General features: G+C 48.3%; 1 protein-coding gene across 4 annotated transcripts; it reads left to right on the forward strand.

Moving 5' to 3' along the window:
* The first annotated feature begins 3952 nt into the window (after nt 1-3952).
* LOC121445334 (glucosamine-6-phosphate isomerase 1) lies at nt 3953-15970 on the forward strand. Of its 4 annotated transcripts, none has more exons than XM_041647412.1 (7): nt 3953-4039; nt 4654-4783; nt 7811-7912; nt 10649-10831; nt 11242-11426; nt 13381-13555; nt 14557-15970. In XM_041647412.1, the coding sequence occupies exons 2-7, from the start codon at nt 4660-4662 to the stop codon at nt 14655-14657; spliced, it is 870 nt and encodes a 289-aa protein (XP_041503346.1). In that variant the 5' UTR covers nt 3953-4039; nt 4654-4659; the 3' UTR covers nt 14658-15970. The 4 variants fall into 4 exon arrangements, with proteins under 4 accessions (XP_041503346.1, XP_041503345.1, XP_041503348.1 ...); XM_041647411.1 differs by having other exon boundaries at nt 3977-4031; XM_041647414.1 differs by having other exon boundaries at nt 3977-4031; nt 10649-10807.
* The last annotated feature ends 2835 nt before the right edge of the window (nt 15971-18805 follow it).

Genomic DNA, 18805 nt, shown 5'->3' on the forward strand with positions numbered 1-18805 from the left:
AAGGGAGTACAGAGAAAGCACTTGCTTGCTTAAATATCTTTGGCAATGAATGGAGCTTATCACCATCTTAAAGCCCAGAGCAGTTGCACGTAGCCCCAAACTCTTTGATGCACCTGTTTCCCGGGGGTTGTATGGGTTAGCAATCCTGATGCTGTTTTGTACTAGAATTGAGCAATTAAACTGATGGGTAGCAGATAACATCTAAAAGTATGTTTATAAGACGAAATATTACTGTCTAAAGAGGAAATTCTGACCCATTCTCCAACATGAGCAACCCAGGTAGATAGACACTGTTATATGAAAGAAGCCAATGTACTGAGATTAGCCTTCTGAATCCCAGCCAGGGTAACTCCATAGGATGTAAGCTGCGGGTTATCTGATCTACTTGCCAGACTGCCATGAAACAAGACATCCTCCCCACAATCAAACAGTGCCTGCTGAGACCAGCAGAATCCCCGATAAGAGAAAGGGCAGAGTACACGTGAGCAGATACTTTAGCCTGTCTGACCCTGCTGCCTGTGTCGTACTAACACTGGGCAGTTCTCAAAGCACTTGCACATAGAACACAGAGGCTTAGTAGACGTTGGCGTGTGTGTGTGTGTGTGTGTGTGTGTGTGTGTGTGCGTGTGTGTGAGATCAGCTCACCACTCTGTACGGAATCCCATTAAATTCATTTTACAAGGTAAGCTTGTATGAGTCATTCTTGGGGCTGTTGGTGCCATCTCGATTTGGAGGCAGATATTAATTTGACATTTCCCCTGGAGAGTCACCCAGCAGCCCAGCGCAAAGGAACACATTACGCACTGTTTACTGACACGAACAATCTAGAATAGCCTAAGACCAAAGGCAGTAGAAAAGTAGCTGTCAGGGACTGGGGATGGGTGGGCAGAGCTGGGCAAAGAGGAAATGGGAAGTTGTTCTTAGTGGGTGTACCCTTCCAGTTTGGCCAGATGAAAAAGTTCAGGGTTGGAGCCTAGAGGCACAGACCTGTAATCCCAGCACTCGGGGAGCTAAAGTGGGAGGACCAAGAGTACAAGACCCTGAGCTGGGGGATGCATAGCTCAGTGGCAGAGCTCTTAGCAAGCAAGCATGAAGTCCTGGGTTCAACCTCCAGGACCTCAAAAGAGGGAGTGAGTGTGTGTGTGTGCTCGTGCGCGCTCAAAGTCAGCCTGGGCTCTGTAGCAAGACCCTGTCTCTAAAACAACAACAACAACAACAACGTTCTAGAGGTTGAGTGTACAGCATTGTCAATCCATTTAACACTCCTGTAGATGATACAAAGACCATTTGCTTGAGTTACTACCTCAAGCGCATGAGCATTTCTGACTACTCTCCAGGCTGGCTCCAGGTTTCCAGGCTTAACAAAGGCCAGATGCTGGCTCCCTCCAGGAGGGATAATTCAAGAGAGATGGGGTCAGCTGCAGAGTCACCCTCTTTTGGGAAGGGTCTGGATGTAGATGCTGCAGTTCAGGCCTGTGTTTCTCATGCCTGTGGAGATCAGCGCCAGAACTTCCATGTGGGACATCTGCCGTCCTCATATTGAGGTGCAATTTCTGATTAAATTTAAAAGTAGTTTAAAATGTATCGACTTTAGGGAGGCCAGAACCAAATCCCTTAGATTGTAAAGGTGGACTCTACCACATCTGAAGCAGACAAGAATGTCATGCATACAGTCAGTGGAAGAGGAAGATGAACCCCTGGGTCTATCCACAGTAGAACTAGTCAAGAGAACTAAATATAGCTACTGTATACATGAACGACATGACCACTCTCTAAAATGGTTAAGGGGAAGGTTTTTCTTGTAGATATGAGAGAACAGCTAGAGGTATCTGGAGGAGTCTTGAGCAGAGAGAGAAAGAAGTAGACTGGACATGGCCAAGGCTGTCTGTGAGAGAGGGGAGAATAGCAGGGGATGGAGAATAGAAAACAAACCTAGTGAGAATAGCAAGGTTATAAGGAGAATGAGTAACTGGGTGTGTTGGGAGACGCTGTGAACTGAAAGCAATTTAGGGTAGAGGAGAACACGGTGAGAAATCTAGGTTGCTAGCATGGACTTTGAAACATATGACAGGTATTTGTGATACCAGCACATGGTCTGATATACTGATAGCCCCCTGCCCCCCCCCCCAGGTAGCCATGTGTCTCTTCTGCCAGAGGAAAGGGAAATGACTCATTTTTGGCAGATGGGAACCAGTTTCACAAGTTCCTGAGGAATGCTGGCTTTTCTCTAACCACCAGAAATCCTCCTACAGTCCATGTTGAGTTTGTTTCTGGATATTTGGACTGTCTTTTGAAATTTGGGGAACTGGAATTCCCTTTGGACCTAACAGCCACCTCATTGTTTGAGGAAGGCTGTAGGGGCATTTCAATTGTATTTTAATAAATAAAGCCTGCCTGAAGATCTGAGAGTAAAACAGTCCCACTGGTCAGCCTGATAGACCGGGTAATGGTAACACGCACCTTTAATCCCAGTAGCCACAATGACACAGACCTTTAATCCCAGTAGCCACACTAGTTGCCATAGAAACCGGGTGGTGCATGCCTTTAATCCCAGCCCTAGAGAGGATTATAAAACGGGAGGAGACAGCTCTCAGACATAGTCTCATTCTGAGATTCCTGAAGGCAGGATTGCCATTGTCAGACTAAGGTCAAGGTAAGAGGCGGTGTTTTGCTTTTCGGATCTTCAGATTGAAGCAGGTGTGTTTTAGATCTGAGGCAAGGGGTGGTGGTGGGGAATGACACAATGACACGCGGACAGACACAGGCAGTTCCAGGACTGTCTGATTAAAGCAAGCTGTAGTTAGAACTACAGTGGCCAGTGGGTTATCTCTCCCCAAGCTGGGCTTTCAGAGAGTAGCTGCTCACTGGCTTTTGAGGTCCCTTTTTTGGGGGTAGAGTTAGGGTTGATAGAAAACAGCTGTAGAGATAATAGACCTTCAGCACCTGAACAGAAGAGTAAGGGACCAAGGACTCAAGGCTTAGGAAACAAACTTATTCCTATAAAGTTTGGAGACTTAATAACTAAGTATAACAATGTGGCGCCTTAACAATAGTGTGGCGCCTGTTTTGGTTTCCCATGTGGTGGCTCATGCCTTTAATCCTAGCACTCAGGAAAAGAGAGGCAGAGCTATCTTTGTGAGTTCAAAGTCAGCCTGGTCTACATAGTTTCAGGACAGGCAGGGCTATAGAATGGCAAGGACCCTCCTTACTCTCCTTGTTCTGATTTCCATCTCTGGCTGGCTAACACACAAGAATTTCGACATAAGTAACTAGCCTGACTACTGGCAAGGGAACAATAGTTCCCCCTCCGAGAAGCTTCACAAATGAGGTGATTGAAAGGGCAGTGAGTGTACCTTCCTCTGGCTTCCTTGTGACCTGAGCATAGGAGGGAGCCCTTTGACTGTTGATGTCTCTCTGTTCCACTGTGCGATCACGAGTCTGCACAGCCAAACCTTTAAAAAGTCTCCTTTTCAAGGTCAGAATTCTGTGGATAAGGAAAAAAGCTCATACTCATAACCAGATTTAGCTGCAGATTAAGCCCTGTCAAAAGTCCCTTGAAAGCAGTGCTCAGATAGACTGCACCTCTCCTAAGGCCAACATGGGGCAACTCCTTATCCAGAACTCCTGCTCTGCTTGTGCGCACCCCACCCTAGGCTGAGGGGGAACACGATCGCACAGTCAGCAGCCAGAGTCACGGTCCACTTCGCACTTAACATCTAAGTTTGCACAGACAGACACACACACACTTTGCACTTCACACACACAGACACACACACTGCACTTCACACACACATTTTGCAACACACACACACACACACACACACACACACACACACACACACACACACACACACACACACACACACACTCGCCTCCACCCCCAGGTCAGGAGACCGCAAGCCCAGCAGCGCGGCAGGGCTGGGCCGCCCTGAGTCAGCTGGCGGCGCGCGCACCGCGTGACCCGCGGCCACGTGACCCGCGCGGGCCCAGCCGCCAGTGCTGTAACCTTCGCAGCCGCGGGAAGCGTGCGTGTAAGTGGGTACGATCCAGCCGGAGCCCCCGACCCCCGGACCTGGGTCACTGGCGGGCCGAGGGGCAGCGCTAGCGCAGTCTGGGAGGGGGACGGATGGCAAGCCACCTGCCCTCCTGCCGCAGGCTTATCTGTATCCCTTGGTACTTTGGGGAAACTAAGGACCCAGGAAGCACCTTCCCCCCTCTGCAGGACTCGCCGCCTCCTCCTCTAGTGCCCCAAGGTGACCCCGTGGCACCTCTGGTAGCGAAGGGAGCTCGAGGCCGAGAACCCGGCCTGGGTGAGGATGAGGATGTGGGCAAGAACGGGCCCTACTGCTAGGTCACTCCATGCTGTGTGTGTGTGGTTCCAGTGCCCTATCGTGAGATCGAGGAGGCACTGACCCACCCCGTTTACGCAGGAAGGAAAGGGACCAGAAAATTCTGGGGCGTTGGGTGGTCCTCCCTAGCCAAGGATGGCCCCACAATACCGCCTCCTGGTGGTCAGTGGAGGCACCCGGCCTAGCCTGTTCACCTGTGAGCTGGGAGAAGGCTGTTGCCAGGCTAGAGAGACTCTGTCCCCCTCCCCGGCCTTCTCTGCCCCCTGCCCTTCCCTTAATTCAGCCTGTTATCTCCATGCTGCAGGACGAGATGAAGCTCATTATCCTGGACCACTATTCCCAGGCCAGCGAGTGGGCGGCCAAGTACATTAGGAACCGCATCATCCAGTTTAACCCAGGGCCTGACAAGTACTTCACCTTGGGGCTCCCCACCGGTATGCTGTGGGAAAGGGGGTGGTGTGCCGAGGGGCAGACAGGTCGCTGGAGCCCTTTAAAGGGGTCAGGATCATGGGCTCACTTAGCCCAGAGACTTTAAAAGATGGATTAAAATGCTGTTGCCCTGGTGTCCTCCCCGTAGAGAAGAAAGGCACCGGGCTTGCTTTAGTGCTGCCTATTCCTGAAAAATCCTGGAACAGGAGTCTCGGTGAGGCAGTGTTAGTCCTGAGAAAAACCAATTCCACGACTAATTAAAGCAAGCCTTATTAAGAGGTGCACCAGGAACTAGCCAGCCGGCTGCTTCTGGAACCCAAAGTTGGGATTTCAGAAGGCAACATTGGAAGTGAGGAAGACAAGGCTTCTATAGATCTCAGGGGTAGGGGTTCCAGACTGGGGGGAGGCATAGGCGGGGTGATGGGAACAGAATATAACAGGTGGTCAAAGCAAGGAAATCACAAATGGAGTTATCGTAGAGGGTCTTATAACGTTTTGAAACAAATGTAGGGTCTCGAGATGGTTATAAACAACTTTTTGAAACAAACACCCGATTGCCATTCCTGGGACAGGCAGCAGAAAGCCATTTGTAGTTAACGTTACAAGTGGGGCATAGCCTAATCCTTGAGAAACAGAGGTTTAATCATAAACAGGAATGAAGCTAGTTCATCTTTTCTATAAGATGGCTTGTAAGCCTAGGATAGAGGCAGGCTGGTTCCTTAGCAGTAGTGGCATCCTAACTCAACCCTGAGATGTTCATTTTATAGGGTTAATTTCTGTTCTCTGCATGTAGGGGGTACTAGCTAAGTACTGGTCATGGGAGAATTGAGAAGTTAGTCATTCAAATAATTTTCCATAAAACTTAATTGATTAGAAAACCCAATGTCTTCTGAAAAAACAATGTTACCTTTACAGGGAGATACTTTGGTCCAGTGCCTCAAGAAAGTATCCTAAATATTTCTTTCCCAAGTGGGGATATTGGTCTTCGTGGTTTTGTTTGGCCCATCCACAAGAAAGAGGCCTTCAGACTTTTGCAGTAAATAATATAGCAGCAAATGTTTCAGCTTCAATATTATAGCTCCTTATTCTGCCGCTGTAGATAGGAAAACAGCCGCAGACAATATGCACATAATGTGTAGCTCTGTCAATAAAACTTTATTTGTAGACACTGATGTAATTTTTATATGTCATGAAATAGTCTTTTGATTTTTAAAAACTATATTAAAAGTTTAAGACCCATTCTTAGGACTGGGGAGATGGCTCGGCAGTTAAGAGCACCGCTGTCTTGCGGAGGACCCGAGTTCAGTTCCCGGCACCCATATTAGTATGCTCACAACCCTCTGTAACTCCAGCTCCAGGAGCTGCAGGGCCTCTTTAGGAGTCTGTAGCTGCCTGCACTCACACATACATGAAATTGAGAGGGAATCTTTTGTTTTTTGTTTCTTGAGACAGGGTCTCACTAGGTAGCCTTGGCTGGCTTGGAGCTGGCTATGTAGACCAGACTGGTCTCAAACTCAGAGAGATCCGCCGACCTCTCTCCCTAGTGCTGGGATTAAAGGTGTGTGCTACCATGCCTGGCAAGTAAGTCCTTTTAGCTGCTGAGCCTCCTCTCCATTTCCACTCAGTAGATGAGTCTCTGAGTGCCTGCTGTAAGCCAGGCAGTTAAGGTTCTAGGGATAAAGCAACAACACTTAAAAAAAAAAAAAAAAGAACATAAATTCCTACTTCCCAAAGCTTAAATTATAGTGGAGAGAGAGAGGGTAAACAAGTTAATTAGCAAAATGTAGAGTATTTTAGGAGGGAACAGAAGAGAAAAGCAGCACAGGAGAAGGCTAGGGAGCGTGCTTAGTGGGGAGCTGTGTCAGATGTGGGGGCAGAGAAGGCCTCTGGGAAAGCCCGAAGAAGTGAGTTAGCCATGAAGTTGCTAGAAGGAAGAGCACGGCCTATAGAGAGGACTGGGTGGAAAGGCCCTGAGGTGAAGCCCAAGGCAGGCTTGGGCAGTCTCTGTGAGATTAGTTATTATGGGGCAGAAAGGAGACGTTGGTGGATTTTGGAAAGGAGTGATGATCTCGGCTGGATGAGGTTGAATTTTTCCCTTCTATATCTTTTTAGTTTAAAATTTTTTTCAAATATTTAAAAGAATTGAAATCAGCAGTATGGTATCTTTGCCTAGAATCACCAGTTAATATTGTAGCACATTTTACTTTTTTCTCTGGTTCTTGTTCTCTGTCTACCCTTATAAAATTTGTTGTTGGAGTCACGTGACAGTCAGTTCCAGACATCGTGACCCTTTACCCTAAATCTTGCAGGCCTTACCTCCCAGGAATGAGGACAGTTGTTGATAGCCCTAAGGCCTAGTCTGCACAGCATTTTGCTGTATCCTCTAGTACACAGCCTGTGTTCAGAACCTTTCCCTGGGAGTCTACATGAGCTTTTATTCTTCTCCTTGTCTGTAGGCCTGGTTAGGGACTAATCTTGTGTCTTCAAGCCTCCCGTTGGCCACATCCTCATCTCGGAAAGTCAGTTTTTAGTTAACCCAGTATCCAATCAGGGTTCTTGTATGTGTGTTCTTTTTCTGCCATGTAGCTGGGGATGGGGCCCATCACTGCGCCATGCCCTCAGCTCGGCTCTTCCGTCTTTTACCCTCTTGTGGTCCTGTCTTTTGTTTGCTTACCTGTTCATGAGACTCAACCAGGACTTTGCTATTGTTCTGATAAGTCTTCCCCGAACTCTGAAGCACAGCTTACATCTCTGCTGTGTCCCCATTTCTGCATAGTGGTCTCTCTGTTCTAGGGTAGTTGCCTCTGTCTTCCCATAGTTGATGTTTGTAGAACATCACATCAGGAATCGAGTGTGGCAGTCACTCAGATACTGGCTAGTGACCTCTGTAGCTGATGGAGACCCTCACTGTCCTGACTCCTGGAATATAACAGTCTAATGGGCGATAGACACCAGCTCACAGTAGATGGATGGTAGGTGGGGCTGGAGCATAGAGGGGACTGCAGATCTGACGTTCCTAATGCTTCTTGCAGGGAGCACCCCACTTGGCTGCTACCAGAAGCTGATCGAGTACTATAAGAATGGAGACCTTTCCTTTAAATACGTGAAAACCTTCAACATGGATGAGTATGTGGGTGAGTGTTCTTCATGTTCTTCCCAGCGCTAGGGGCATCATGCTCCCTCTCACGGACTCAGCTTGGAGAGAGAGGAATGTCTTAGAGGTGATTGTCTCTGGCAGCTTGGCTTTACCCGGCTGTATGATGAGACTCACCTTAGTAGTTAGGGTAACAGAGGCCATGATTGGTGCAGAGGCTTACTGTGCATAGCAGACAGTTTAGCAAATACTTAATAACTATGAAGGTGCCTTCCCCTCTCTTGGTCCCCCATTCCCTGCCATTTCTCTTTGGACACCTGCAGATGAGATTCTGGAGTCCAGGTTCTGTGTGTGGCCTGTTTGCTCACATGTGTCCTTCAGCTTCTTTCTGACCCCTTGGTGGAGGCTGAGACTTGTGCCTTTGGTCCTCTGTCCTTGCCTCCTGCTACCCTGTGGTTTCATTTTAAAGGTTAAAAAACAAACAAGCAAACAAACAGAAACCTAATAAAGTACACATTAACCATCTTCAAAACTGGGGGTTTTGAAGTAGCCCAACTACTGGGTTAGGGAAAGGGTGGATAAGGCAGGCGGTTGATTTAGCCCAGAGAACTGAGGGCAGCCTGGGAAACACAGGCATTTCTGGCTGAAAAGCACAAAATCAAGGCTGGAGGGGTGGCTCAGTGGTTAGGAACACATACCGGCTTTAATTCCAGCACTAGGAAGGCAGAAGCAGTAGGATCTCAGTGAGTTTAAGGTCAGCCTGTTCTGCACAGCAAGATCCAGATAGCCAGGGTGACACAGAGAGACCCTGTCTCAATCCCACTCCCTGCTAGAGAAGGAACATATACTGCTCTTGCAGAGAACCCAAGTTCAGTTCCCAGCACCCACATCAGGTGGCTTACAATCTCCTGTAACTCCAGCTCCACAGGATCTAACACTTTCTTCTGCCTCTGTGGGCACTACACCCGTACCCCTGCCCCAGCCGCCACAGACACCTTTTTCTTGAGCACGTGTTAATGTTGAGTTCAACGCATTCACACCACTGTGACCCCTCGTCAGAACGCTCACCCTGCAGAGCTGAGACTTCCTGTCAAACTGCTCCCCAGTTTTCGTTCTCTCAAGGTGCTGGAAACCACTGTGTTCGCTCTGTTCCCCAGAACCTGACTTCTCCAGGCACCCCATGTGAGTCAGGTCACGGATACGCTTGGCTGTTTGTGCCTGGCTTCTTCACATAGCATTCATTCATTTATGGTATGGACCAGATGGTTTTTGTTTCCCCTTTTGGTTTTTATTTTGAAATAGGATCCTGCTGTGTAGCCCAAATTGGCCTGGAACTTGTGATCTTCCCACTTTTCCTCTCAAGTGCTAGGGGTCACAAGTGTGCTCTGCTGTGCATAAAGACTAAATATATTTTGAAAATTACATCTAGGGTGTGTGTGTGTGTGTGTGTGTGTGTGTATCAGAGGATTGCTTGCTGGAGTCCGTTATGTCCTTCCACCGTGTGACGTGAGTCCTGGAGATCAGGCCATCAGCTTGGTGGCAAGCACCTTTACCTGCTGAGCATCTTGCCACCTGTACTTTTTGTTTTTGTTTGTTTATTTTGAGACAAGATCTCACTATATGACCTGGTTTTCCTGGAACCCATTCTATAGATCAGGCTGACCTCAAACTCAAAGATCCACCTGCCTCTGCCTCCCCAGAATTGGGATTAAAGGCGTTTGCCACTAACTCTTGGCCAGCCCTACTTGTAAATGTTTTGAGACAAATTTTCCTTTGATTTTGGCATAGCCGACGATTGAACCCAGCACCTGAGGTATGCATGGCAAGTGTTCTACCCCTGATGAACATTCTTGGTCTCTGATTTAAAACGTTTCAAGTGTTTTGCCACAGGGTCTCACTATGCAGCCTTGGCTGACTTAGAACTTACTGTGTAGATCACATGGCCTTGAACTCCTAGAGATCCTCCCCCTGTTTTTGTTTCCCGAGTGCTGGTATTAAAGGCTTGACTTTATTTTTTTTAAGATTTATTTATTTATTATGTATACAACATTCTGCCTCGATGTATGCCCGCACGTCAGAGGAGGGCGCCAGATCTCAGTACAGATGGTTGTGAGCCACCATGTGTTTGCTGGGAATTGAAATCAGGACCTCTGGAAGAGCAGCCAGTGTTCTTAACCTCTGAGCCATCCCTCCAGCCCCAAGGCTTGACTTTAAATAATCTTCACATTGAGATTATTTTTAAACATCTTTCAGTTTTGAGAAGCTCTGATATTCTCTTCAATCACTTAATGTTCAAGTTGAAGTTCAGACTTAGTGGGAAATAATAGAAGCAGGGGTGGGATAGAAGGTCCAGGGTAAAGGATGTGGTCGCATCCATTACCCAAGGACTCGGTCTTCCCACCCAGGTGGGCAAGCCACCTCTAGCTGCAGTGTTCCTAGACTCCATCTTGTGATCATTCACTTATGAAAAGGTGATGAGTGTGTGCCTCTCTCCAACCCCAAGCTGGTGCAAAGGCTCAAACTGAGGCTCTCACATGCTGCTCAAATGCTCTACCACTGAGCTACAGTGGGGATCAGAATGAGATCTCCCAGTTCTCAGCCCACCCCCACCAGTATGCAGTTACAGCCCAGCCCAGCTCAGCCCAGCCCAGTCCTACATGGCCGGGGTCAGATGGGTGGTCTCCTAAGTGACTCCCAGTGTGATCTCCCAGCATGGCCCTTGGGAGGAGGGCTCGGGCTCAACCCCGGTCTGATCAAGGATCCCCTGACCCCACAGGTCTGCCTCGAGAGCACCCGGAGAGCTACCACTCCTTCATGTGGAATAATTTCTTCAAGCACATTGACATCCATCCTGAAAACACCCACATCCTGGATGGGAACGCAGCTGACCTGCAGGCCGAGTGTGCTGCTTTTGAGGAGAAGATCCAGGCTGCAGGTGGGATCGAACTCTTTGTTGGAGGTGAGCATGGCTCAGAGAGAGGCTCTGTCTTTAGGAAAGAAGAGAAAGGAAAACTAGCGGAGGGGAGGGCAGGAGTTTGCAGGTCCTGAACACTTACAAAGTCAGCCATCCAGGCTGTTGGGTTTGCTGGACTCTGGCTCTGGGCAAGAGGAAGGGAGAAGTAGCACTTCCCCAGTCTGGAGCACAAGGGAAGCATTTTACACAGTTCTAGCTGAGGGTGGAGGCAAGTTCCCAGAGTCTGTGCCTCAGGTAGAGGCGGTGGGAAGGGAGGTCACAGCTTGAGGTAGACCTGACTTAGGGCACAGATGAGAGAAGAAATGTAGCTTTCCAAGATTTCAAAGAGAAGGGGAGTCTGTTGTTTTTGAAGTTCTCAGTCTCTGGGACTCATGGCTGCTCTACTATCTCCACAGGCATCGGCCCTGATGGACACATTGCTTTCAACGAGCCGGGCTCCAGTCTAGTGTCCAGGACCCGTGTGAAGACCCTGGCCATGGACACCATCCTGGCCAATGCTAGATTCTTTGATGGTGATCTTGCCAAGGTACCCACCATGGCCCTAACAGTGGGCGTAGGCACTGTGATGGACGCTAAAGAGGTAAGGGTTCAAGGCCTGTCTGCCAATCTTCGCTAAGGCTGGGGAGAAGGCTTAATTTATTGTTAGTTTCAAGCTATACAGGCACCAAGTATATATTTTTATTAACTAACTTTTCATAAATAAAGCTAAAATTCCAACTGGCCTTGACACCGCTTTTCTTCTGCCTTTGGAGATGAGGTCATGCCTGGGGTGAGGGCAATCGTCTGAGCATTTTGTCGATGCCTTAGGGACCAGAGACTGGGCCAGCTGTCTCTGCTACTGTACCTCTTTTATACAGCTGTGGGCAGAAGCTTCCAGCACCACTAGCGGAGAACCAAGACTTTGTACCTGCCTGGGTACTGACCAGACGCTTTTGGTCCCTGTGGTTGGTCACTGTTTGAAAGGACTCTGCTCCTGCAGCCCAAGGATGCTGTGTCTGTAGCCCCGTGCTTGAAGGCGATAAATGCCATTAAATTGATTAGAACATTTTAGACTGAATTTAGTGACTTTTTTCTCTTAGAAAATCACATATCATTTTAATTTTGTTTTTGTGTTCCAGTTTCCTTACTGTGTCGGAATTATATTTTATCGTATTTTTATCTTTCTATTTTTAAAAGGTTTATTTATTTATTATGTATACAGTGTTCTGCCTGCGTGTATGCCTGCAGGTCAGAAGAGGGCAACTGATCTCTTTACAGATGGTTGTGAGCCACCTGTGGTTGCTGGGAATTGATCATTAGAAAAGAGACAATGCTCTTAACTACTGAGCCATCTCTCCAGCACCCTCATATTTTTCAGAATCTTATTTCTCTTTCTTTTTTTTTTGAGAAAGAGATTCTTTGTTTAGTTGTGGCTGTCCTGAAACTCATTCTGTTACCAGGTGGGCCTTGAACTCACAGAGATCCACCTGCCTCTGCCTCCTGAGTGCTGGGATTAAAGGTGTGCGCCATCACCACCTCAGAATGATATTTCTCATTGTGAGTATGTGCATGTGTCTGTATATGTGTGTATGCAATTGCATGTCACAGCATTCTCATGGAGCTCGTGGGACAACTTTTCTGAGTCAGTTCTCTCTTTCCGCCACCTGGGACCCAGGGACAGACAGACCTGAGGTTGTCAGGCGTGGCTGCAGGCACCTTTACTTACTGAGCCGTTCGTTGGCTCATGTGTTTGAATTTTAGAAGCACTTCCTTTTCCTTTCCTAGGTATTACACTCAGTGGGAAATAGCTGTAGATCACTTTCCAATGTCTTTGCTCAAGTCGGCGAGAAAGCTTCTAAATCAGTGGAAAAGTAAGCATTGGTGAATTAAGGTACCTGGACTTCCACTGGGTGGCCTGAGGCAGTCCCTTAGGCTTGGCTCCTGGAAGCACAGGGGTTTGGCGGCTAGGCACACCAGAGCGGACTATGGACTTGGAAAATGGACCAAGGGCAGGATGTAGGGTTTTTAGAACTAAGTCGCCTCCCTGTGCCTCTGTGTTCAGTTCTTTAGAGGGGAGCAGTAGTGGTGCACACCTTAAATCCCAGCACTGGGGAGGCAGGGGCAGACACATCTCTTCAGTTCAAGGCCAGCCTGGTCTATGGAGTGAGTTCTGTGCCAGCCAGAGCTGTGCATAGTGAGACCCTGTCTTAAATTTTTCATAAAAAGGAAAGGAGCAGTGATTGTATTGGTCACTCCATGGTGGGGATGGAGGACTTCAGGTGAAAGGGGTCCACAGAGCTGAGTTCTTTAGGTTGCCTTTCAGCTCGTGTGTCCTTGGTATCTTAGCTCTGGAGTTTCATGGAATGCCACCGCGTCCTTGCTGTCTGTAAACAGAAAACCCCACACCAAGTCACACGAGCACCTCCAATGATCTGAACTGGAAAGAGCAGATACAGGGGCAACCTTTGTGAGGGTCGACCTCGGGCCCACAGATAACTCCCACCAGGGCTCCCCAAGCTGCACACCCCATCACTGTTCTGTCTTCTGGTCCCCAGGTGATGATCCTCATCACAGGTGCGCACAAGGCTTTTGCTCTGTACAAAGCCATCGAGGAGGGTGTGAACCACATGTGGACTGTGTCCGCCTTCCAGCAGCATCCCCGTACCGTGTTTGTGTGTGACGAGGACGCCACCTTGGAGCTCAAAGTCAAGACTGTCAAGTATTTCAAAGGTGAGGCTCTGGCAGTGGAGAAAGTCCTGGGCAGTCTTGAGAGGGAGGGAGGGAGGAAGGCAGAGAGGGAGGGAGGGAGAGAGGGAGGGGTGGATCTGGCTTTCATTCTGGGTTTGCTTTGCTTTGCTTTATTTATTTGAGTCAGGGTCTTACTGTGTAGCTCTGGCTGACCTAGCTTTGTAGACCAGGCTGGTATTGAACTCACAGAGATCTGTCTGCCTCAGGCTCCTGAGTGCTGGAATTAGAGGCATTACTACCATGTCCAACTTATTCTGGGCATTTTAATCAGCACCTTTTTTTTTTTTAATGTGGGGGGGTATGCGTGAATTCTGGGTATCGAACTTAGATGGCGAGGCTTGTACAACAAGCACCTTTACCCATTGAATTATCTTGCTGGCCCACCACCTACGATCTCAATAATAATCAAACCCTACCATTCTACTATATGGTCATTTCTTTTTCTGTCCATGATTGGAAGGCTCTGTGTCTGGAGATCGTGACTGAGGGAGGAGACAAAAAGATGTAGTCACAGACCATAGGGCTGCAGTAACCTCACACGATGTGGAGCCTCAGGTTTCCTCCGTCAGGCATCAGACGGGCACTCCTCCTGTAGCTGGGGCACTAGACCAGCTATCTAGGGATCCGTGTTTCCTTTGTTTCGGGATGCCTGCTAGGACAGCGGTAGCTTTTCTAGAGCGCCTGCCCAGTAATCGTAAAACCCTAGTTGTAAGAAACTTACGTGACAATCCTCACTCATTAAGCAGCTAAATTAGAATTTGCCCTTTGCTAAAAAGACTAATCTTTAACAGCCCACTCCCACCCTGATAGGGCTGACACAGCTGTGAGCTCTGTCACTTCACAGAACGAACTGTGTTTAGTGTTTGGAGGTCACAGAGATCAAGGTCCTCTTGGGACCACTTGAGCCTCTCTGTGTTCCTCTTGGCAGTTGTAACATTGGCCTCCGCCTGCATTGAATACTGTTTGCTTTCAATTTGTTACAGGTTTAATGCTTGTTCATAACAAGTTGGTGGACCCCCTGTACAGTATCAAGGAGAAGGAAATTCAGAAAAACCAGACTACTAAGAAGCCATATAGCGACTAGCCTGTGCCAACTCACCGAGTACCTCAGAGGAACAGGCAGGTCTCTCTGGAACTTGTAAGAGAGTAGAATTACTTTGCTTCAGTTCCCTACGGTCGCTGCAGACCCGTGGCTAGGCACATACTGGCTGGGGAGTTTAGCTATGGGGAACATTGTTTATACCTTCTTTTTCAGTCCTGGGGTTTGAACCTAGGGCCTGGCATATGCCAGGTAAGTGTTCTACTAATTGAGCTGTGTCCCCAACCTTCTGCACCTTTTCGTGATTTATTTTTGTAAAATAGAGATGATTTCCATCATTGACTGTCATTATACCTAAGTGAAGACTTTCACCTCTCCATCTGCCCCTACACACATGGCCAACACACTCCCATCGAGAAGCCCTGACTGTATGTGTGCTTGCTCTTGAGTGGGCTTGTGCACTTTGGAGTCTTGAGGGTCCCTCTTCCACAGGTTTGCTCATTGAGAATCTTTTTTCTGAAGACCACACTTCCAGAACCCGAATTATGCACAAGGAAGCACCCTTCCTGTAGGAACCAAGTCCCTTAGGGAGAAGCCTATCCCTTGCTCCCATTGCCTGGATCTTTTCTTCTTGCTATCAACAGCTAGCCTTTCTGTAAACAGGCTTTCTGGGTAGGTTTGGACATGGGGTGAGGGGCTAAGGTGGCTTTCATAGATAAACTCAGAGTTTCCAAAGTCCAGCCATGTCTTGTTCTCCCTCAAGGTTCCAACACGAGAAAGGTGGAAGCCCTTTTCCCATCAGAGTTGTGTTTTTCTCGAAGGATTCTTATACACTCCCTAGTAAGGAGGTCCACTCGGGTGGTAGACATGCCCATGATTTCAGTGTTGTTTACCCAAGATGGAGAGCTGGAACCCGCACACACGTGCTGTGCTCTCGTGCTTCCTCAGAGCTGAGCAACAAGATTACACACAGGTTAATACTGGCTCCTCACTTACACCACCTGTGATTCCCCCACCTCTCAGGCTTGCGAGGTGTCCTCAGATGGTCTCAGCATCAGAAATACAACCCTTGCCTACTTGTCCTTCAAGCCCCCTTCCCAGGCTCCTCTGCTCCCCCTGTGTTTATATTCTCCAGCCTCAGTGGCGTGGTCACTGCCTCCTGCTTTGTCTTTGTACCTGTTGAAGCAACAGCTGCCTATTTCCAGGACAGGTTTTGAGGCCCTGGCAGCCCTCTAGAAGTACTGTGTTTAGTACCAGCATTTTGTCTCGTTTTTATATGTGATCATGCTGTCGTTCTTTGCTAAGATAATGGATCAGTAGACTTGTTTACAATGTGATATTTTCTATTAAATCTAATATTTTCAAATAAGATGTGTCATTTGTGAATTTTGACATTCTCCCGAGTTACTCTTCCATTGCTGTGAAGAGATACCACAACCAAGGCAACTTAGAAAGAAGAAAGAGCATGAACTGGGCACTTGCTCACAGTTTCAGAGGGTCAGCTTGTCATCATGATGGAGTGTGGCGGCAGGCAGGCGTGATGCTGGAGCAGCAGCCGAGAACTTACATCTTATCTGCAAGATGGAGGCAAACAAGGAGCGAGACTAGGCCTGGTGTGGGCTTCTGGAACCTCAAAGCCCATCCCCAGTGACACGCCTCCAATAAGGCCACACCTCCTTTCTAAACAGTCCACCAACTGGGAACCACCGCGTTCAAATAGATGAGCCTCTGGTGGCCATTCTTACTCAGACCTAACCCAGAGTGCAGAAAGTTATCTTCTGAGGATGTATTTGGGCAACCCCTGTAAACATGGTGTTGAGAGGGAAGAGGAGAGTGTGGGTCATGGCCGCCGTCTGCAGCCCAGCTCTTTTTTCTTGTGCTGTCTGGATGCTGCACACAGGACAGGCTCTGCTCACAGTGCCTACATTTGGAGACCCTGAGTTAACAGAATGGTACTAAGACAATGGGAAGCTTTTGCCGGGAGTTGGTGTTTATTGTAGTCTGAGGTTGGCGTAAACTGAAAAAGCAAAATGAGTTTAGTGCTTTGGGAAGAGTAAGCTACCACTGAAGCCCAGTCTCCACCAGGGGAGTAACTGAAAGTCAGTTACAAACAAACAAACAGCTGCTTTCACCACAAAATGCGACCCCTCGTCTAACCAGTTACTGTTTTTGTTATCTGTTTCTTGAGTCAGCCTTGCTATTTCACTCAGACTGAACCAAGCTGAGTAGCTGTTGGGTCAACCCACCCAGGCGTGATCAGGGTCAGCACCTCTATTTTTAATGACATAGTAACTGAGTAACTGCTGCCACCTGCTGGCTATGTTCCTAACAATTCTGGGCAGCTGTGACTTCCAGGCAATTGTTTTTTTTTTTTTTTTTTTTTTTTGGTTTTTCGAGACAGGGTTTCTCTGTAGCTTTAGAGCCTGTCCTGGAACTCCCTTTGTAGACCAGGCTGGCCTCGAACTCAGAGAGATCCACCTGCCTCTGCCTCCCGAGTGCTGGGATTAAAGGCGTGTGCCACCACTGCCCAGCATTCCAGGCAAATTTTTCATTCATTTTCAAAGAAAGTAGCATACAAATAGCATTAAGGTTCTCATCTAATTACTCTTGGCAGAAACATACATATATTAAGATATTTATAATGTTAACTAGAACCTTCTACTGCTAATAAAAATGACCAGACTTAAGCTGGGCATGGTGGTACACTCCTTTGATCCCAGCACTTGGGAGGCAGAAGCAGTCAGATCTCTGAGTTAGAGGTCAGCCAGGGATATGTAGAGAGACTCTGTCTCAAAAACAAAGCGAAACAAGACAAAAAAAAACAAACAAGTGAACAAACAAACAGGAAAAAGGGAAGACAGAAAGAAAGAAGGGAGGAGGAGAAGAAGGGAGAAGAAAAGAAAAAAGCCAACCCTACTGACCATGATCTGTAGCTCTAGTTAGGCAGATGGAGGCTTTTCCGCTTGCAGTCTTTCAACACAGGAAAAGATGAGCCAGCTGGCCAGCTGGCCCTTCCACACCAATTCAGGACCCACATGGGTTGACAGTCCCCACCCACCCGGGTATTCTCTGTTCAGTGTTTAAATGCTTTTTCTTTCTTCAGAGAACTGAGCAGGGAAAACAACATGGAGTATAAAGGGACTTGAATACCTTTGCTCTGTGGTTTGGGGTGAATTCCCACTGTTTTTGAGACAGGGCCTCGAGTTGCCCAAACTGGCCTTGACCTCTGATCTCCCAGTCTTGCCTCCCTCAGTGCTGAGCTTATAAACATGCGTATCATGCTTTCTTTGCAGCTTATCTATGAATCTAAACTTCAGTTTTTTCTTAAAAACAGCTTAAACAAGACCCATGCGCTGACTGGCCCCCCCCGAGGCCCGCTTGCCCAGAAGTCATCAATCAATGCTTGTGCCCATAGTCACTACAGTGAACAAGTACATGATGGAGAGGTAGGAAACACAGAAAAACGGAGCAGTGTGTACGCTAGAGAGGCATGGAACTGTAGGTATGACGGAGGTGACAGGGGAGAGAGAAGGCTGAGGTCTACACATTGTCATTGCCCGGTAGGGTCAGCCAGATGGTGTTTAACAGCCTAGAGCTTCTGCAGACAGCCTTGCATCACCTCTTGCCACCCCAACCTTCTGCCCAGCCATGGGATCGCCCTGGCTCTGGGCAACAGTGGAGGCCCAAGATGAGGAAAGGTTCACGTTTGGATTGAGCTTCTTCTAGGGGCCACCAGCATGGGCTATGTTGGTGTCAGTGGTCTATGCTGCTGCCCCGGACTTCAATGAAACCTGAGACACACGTGTTGGTACTGTCTACGACTCTGCCCCGTGGTGATGTCCTCAGGTTTTGCTGCCTCAGGGTGTCAGGCTGCTGTGAGTGGCTTGTGTAACCACCTGAGGCCACGCCGAGCCTCATGGTCTGTGCAGCCACTGAAGGCCATGGTGGGCCAGTAGATCTGGTACGGCCTGGATGTGTTACCTTCAGCCTGTATCACCACTGAAGCTCCTGTGAACGCCTGTGCTCAGGGCTGTCACTTGATGTCATGTTAATGTCCAAAGGCACTGGAGAGCTGGTCCCAACCCTCACCAGCCTATGGCACGGGCACTATGGTGCCGGTTGCGGAGGGGACCTGGGAGAGCTAGTCTCACCCTGCTCCAGATACTGCATGGCTCTCCTCAGCTGCCGGCTGC

This window comes from Microtus oregoni, unplaced genomic scaffold (genome assembly GCF_018167655.1).
Source record: "Microtus oregoni isolate MIOR12 unplaced genomic scaffold, Mior012 000176F_ref0000478, whole genome shotgun sequence".
In the NCBI taxonomy this organism is placed as follows: Eukaryota; Metazoa; Chordata; class Mammalia; order Rodentia; family Cricetidae; genus Microtus; species Microtus oregoni.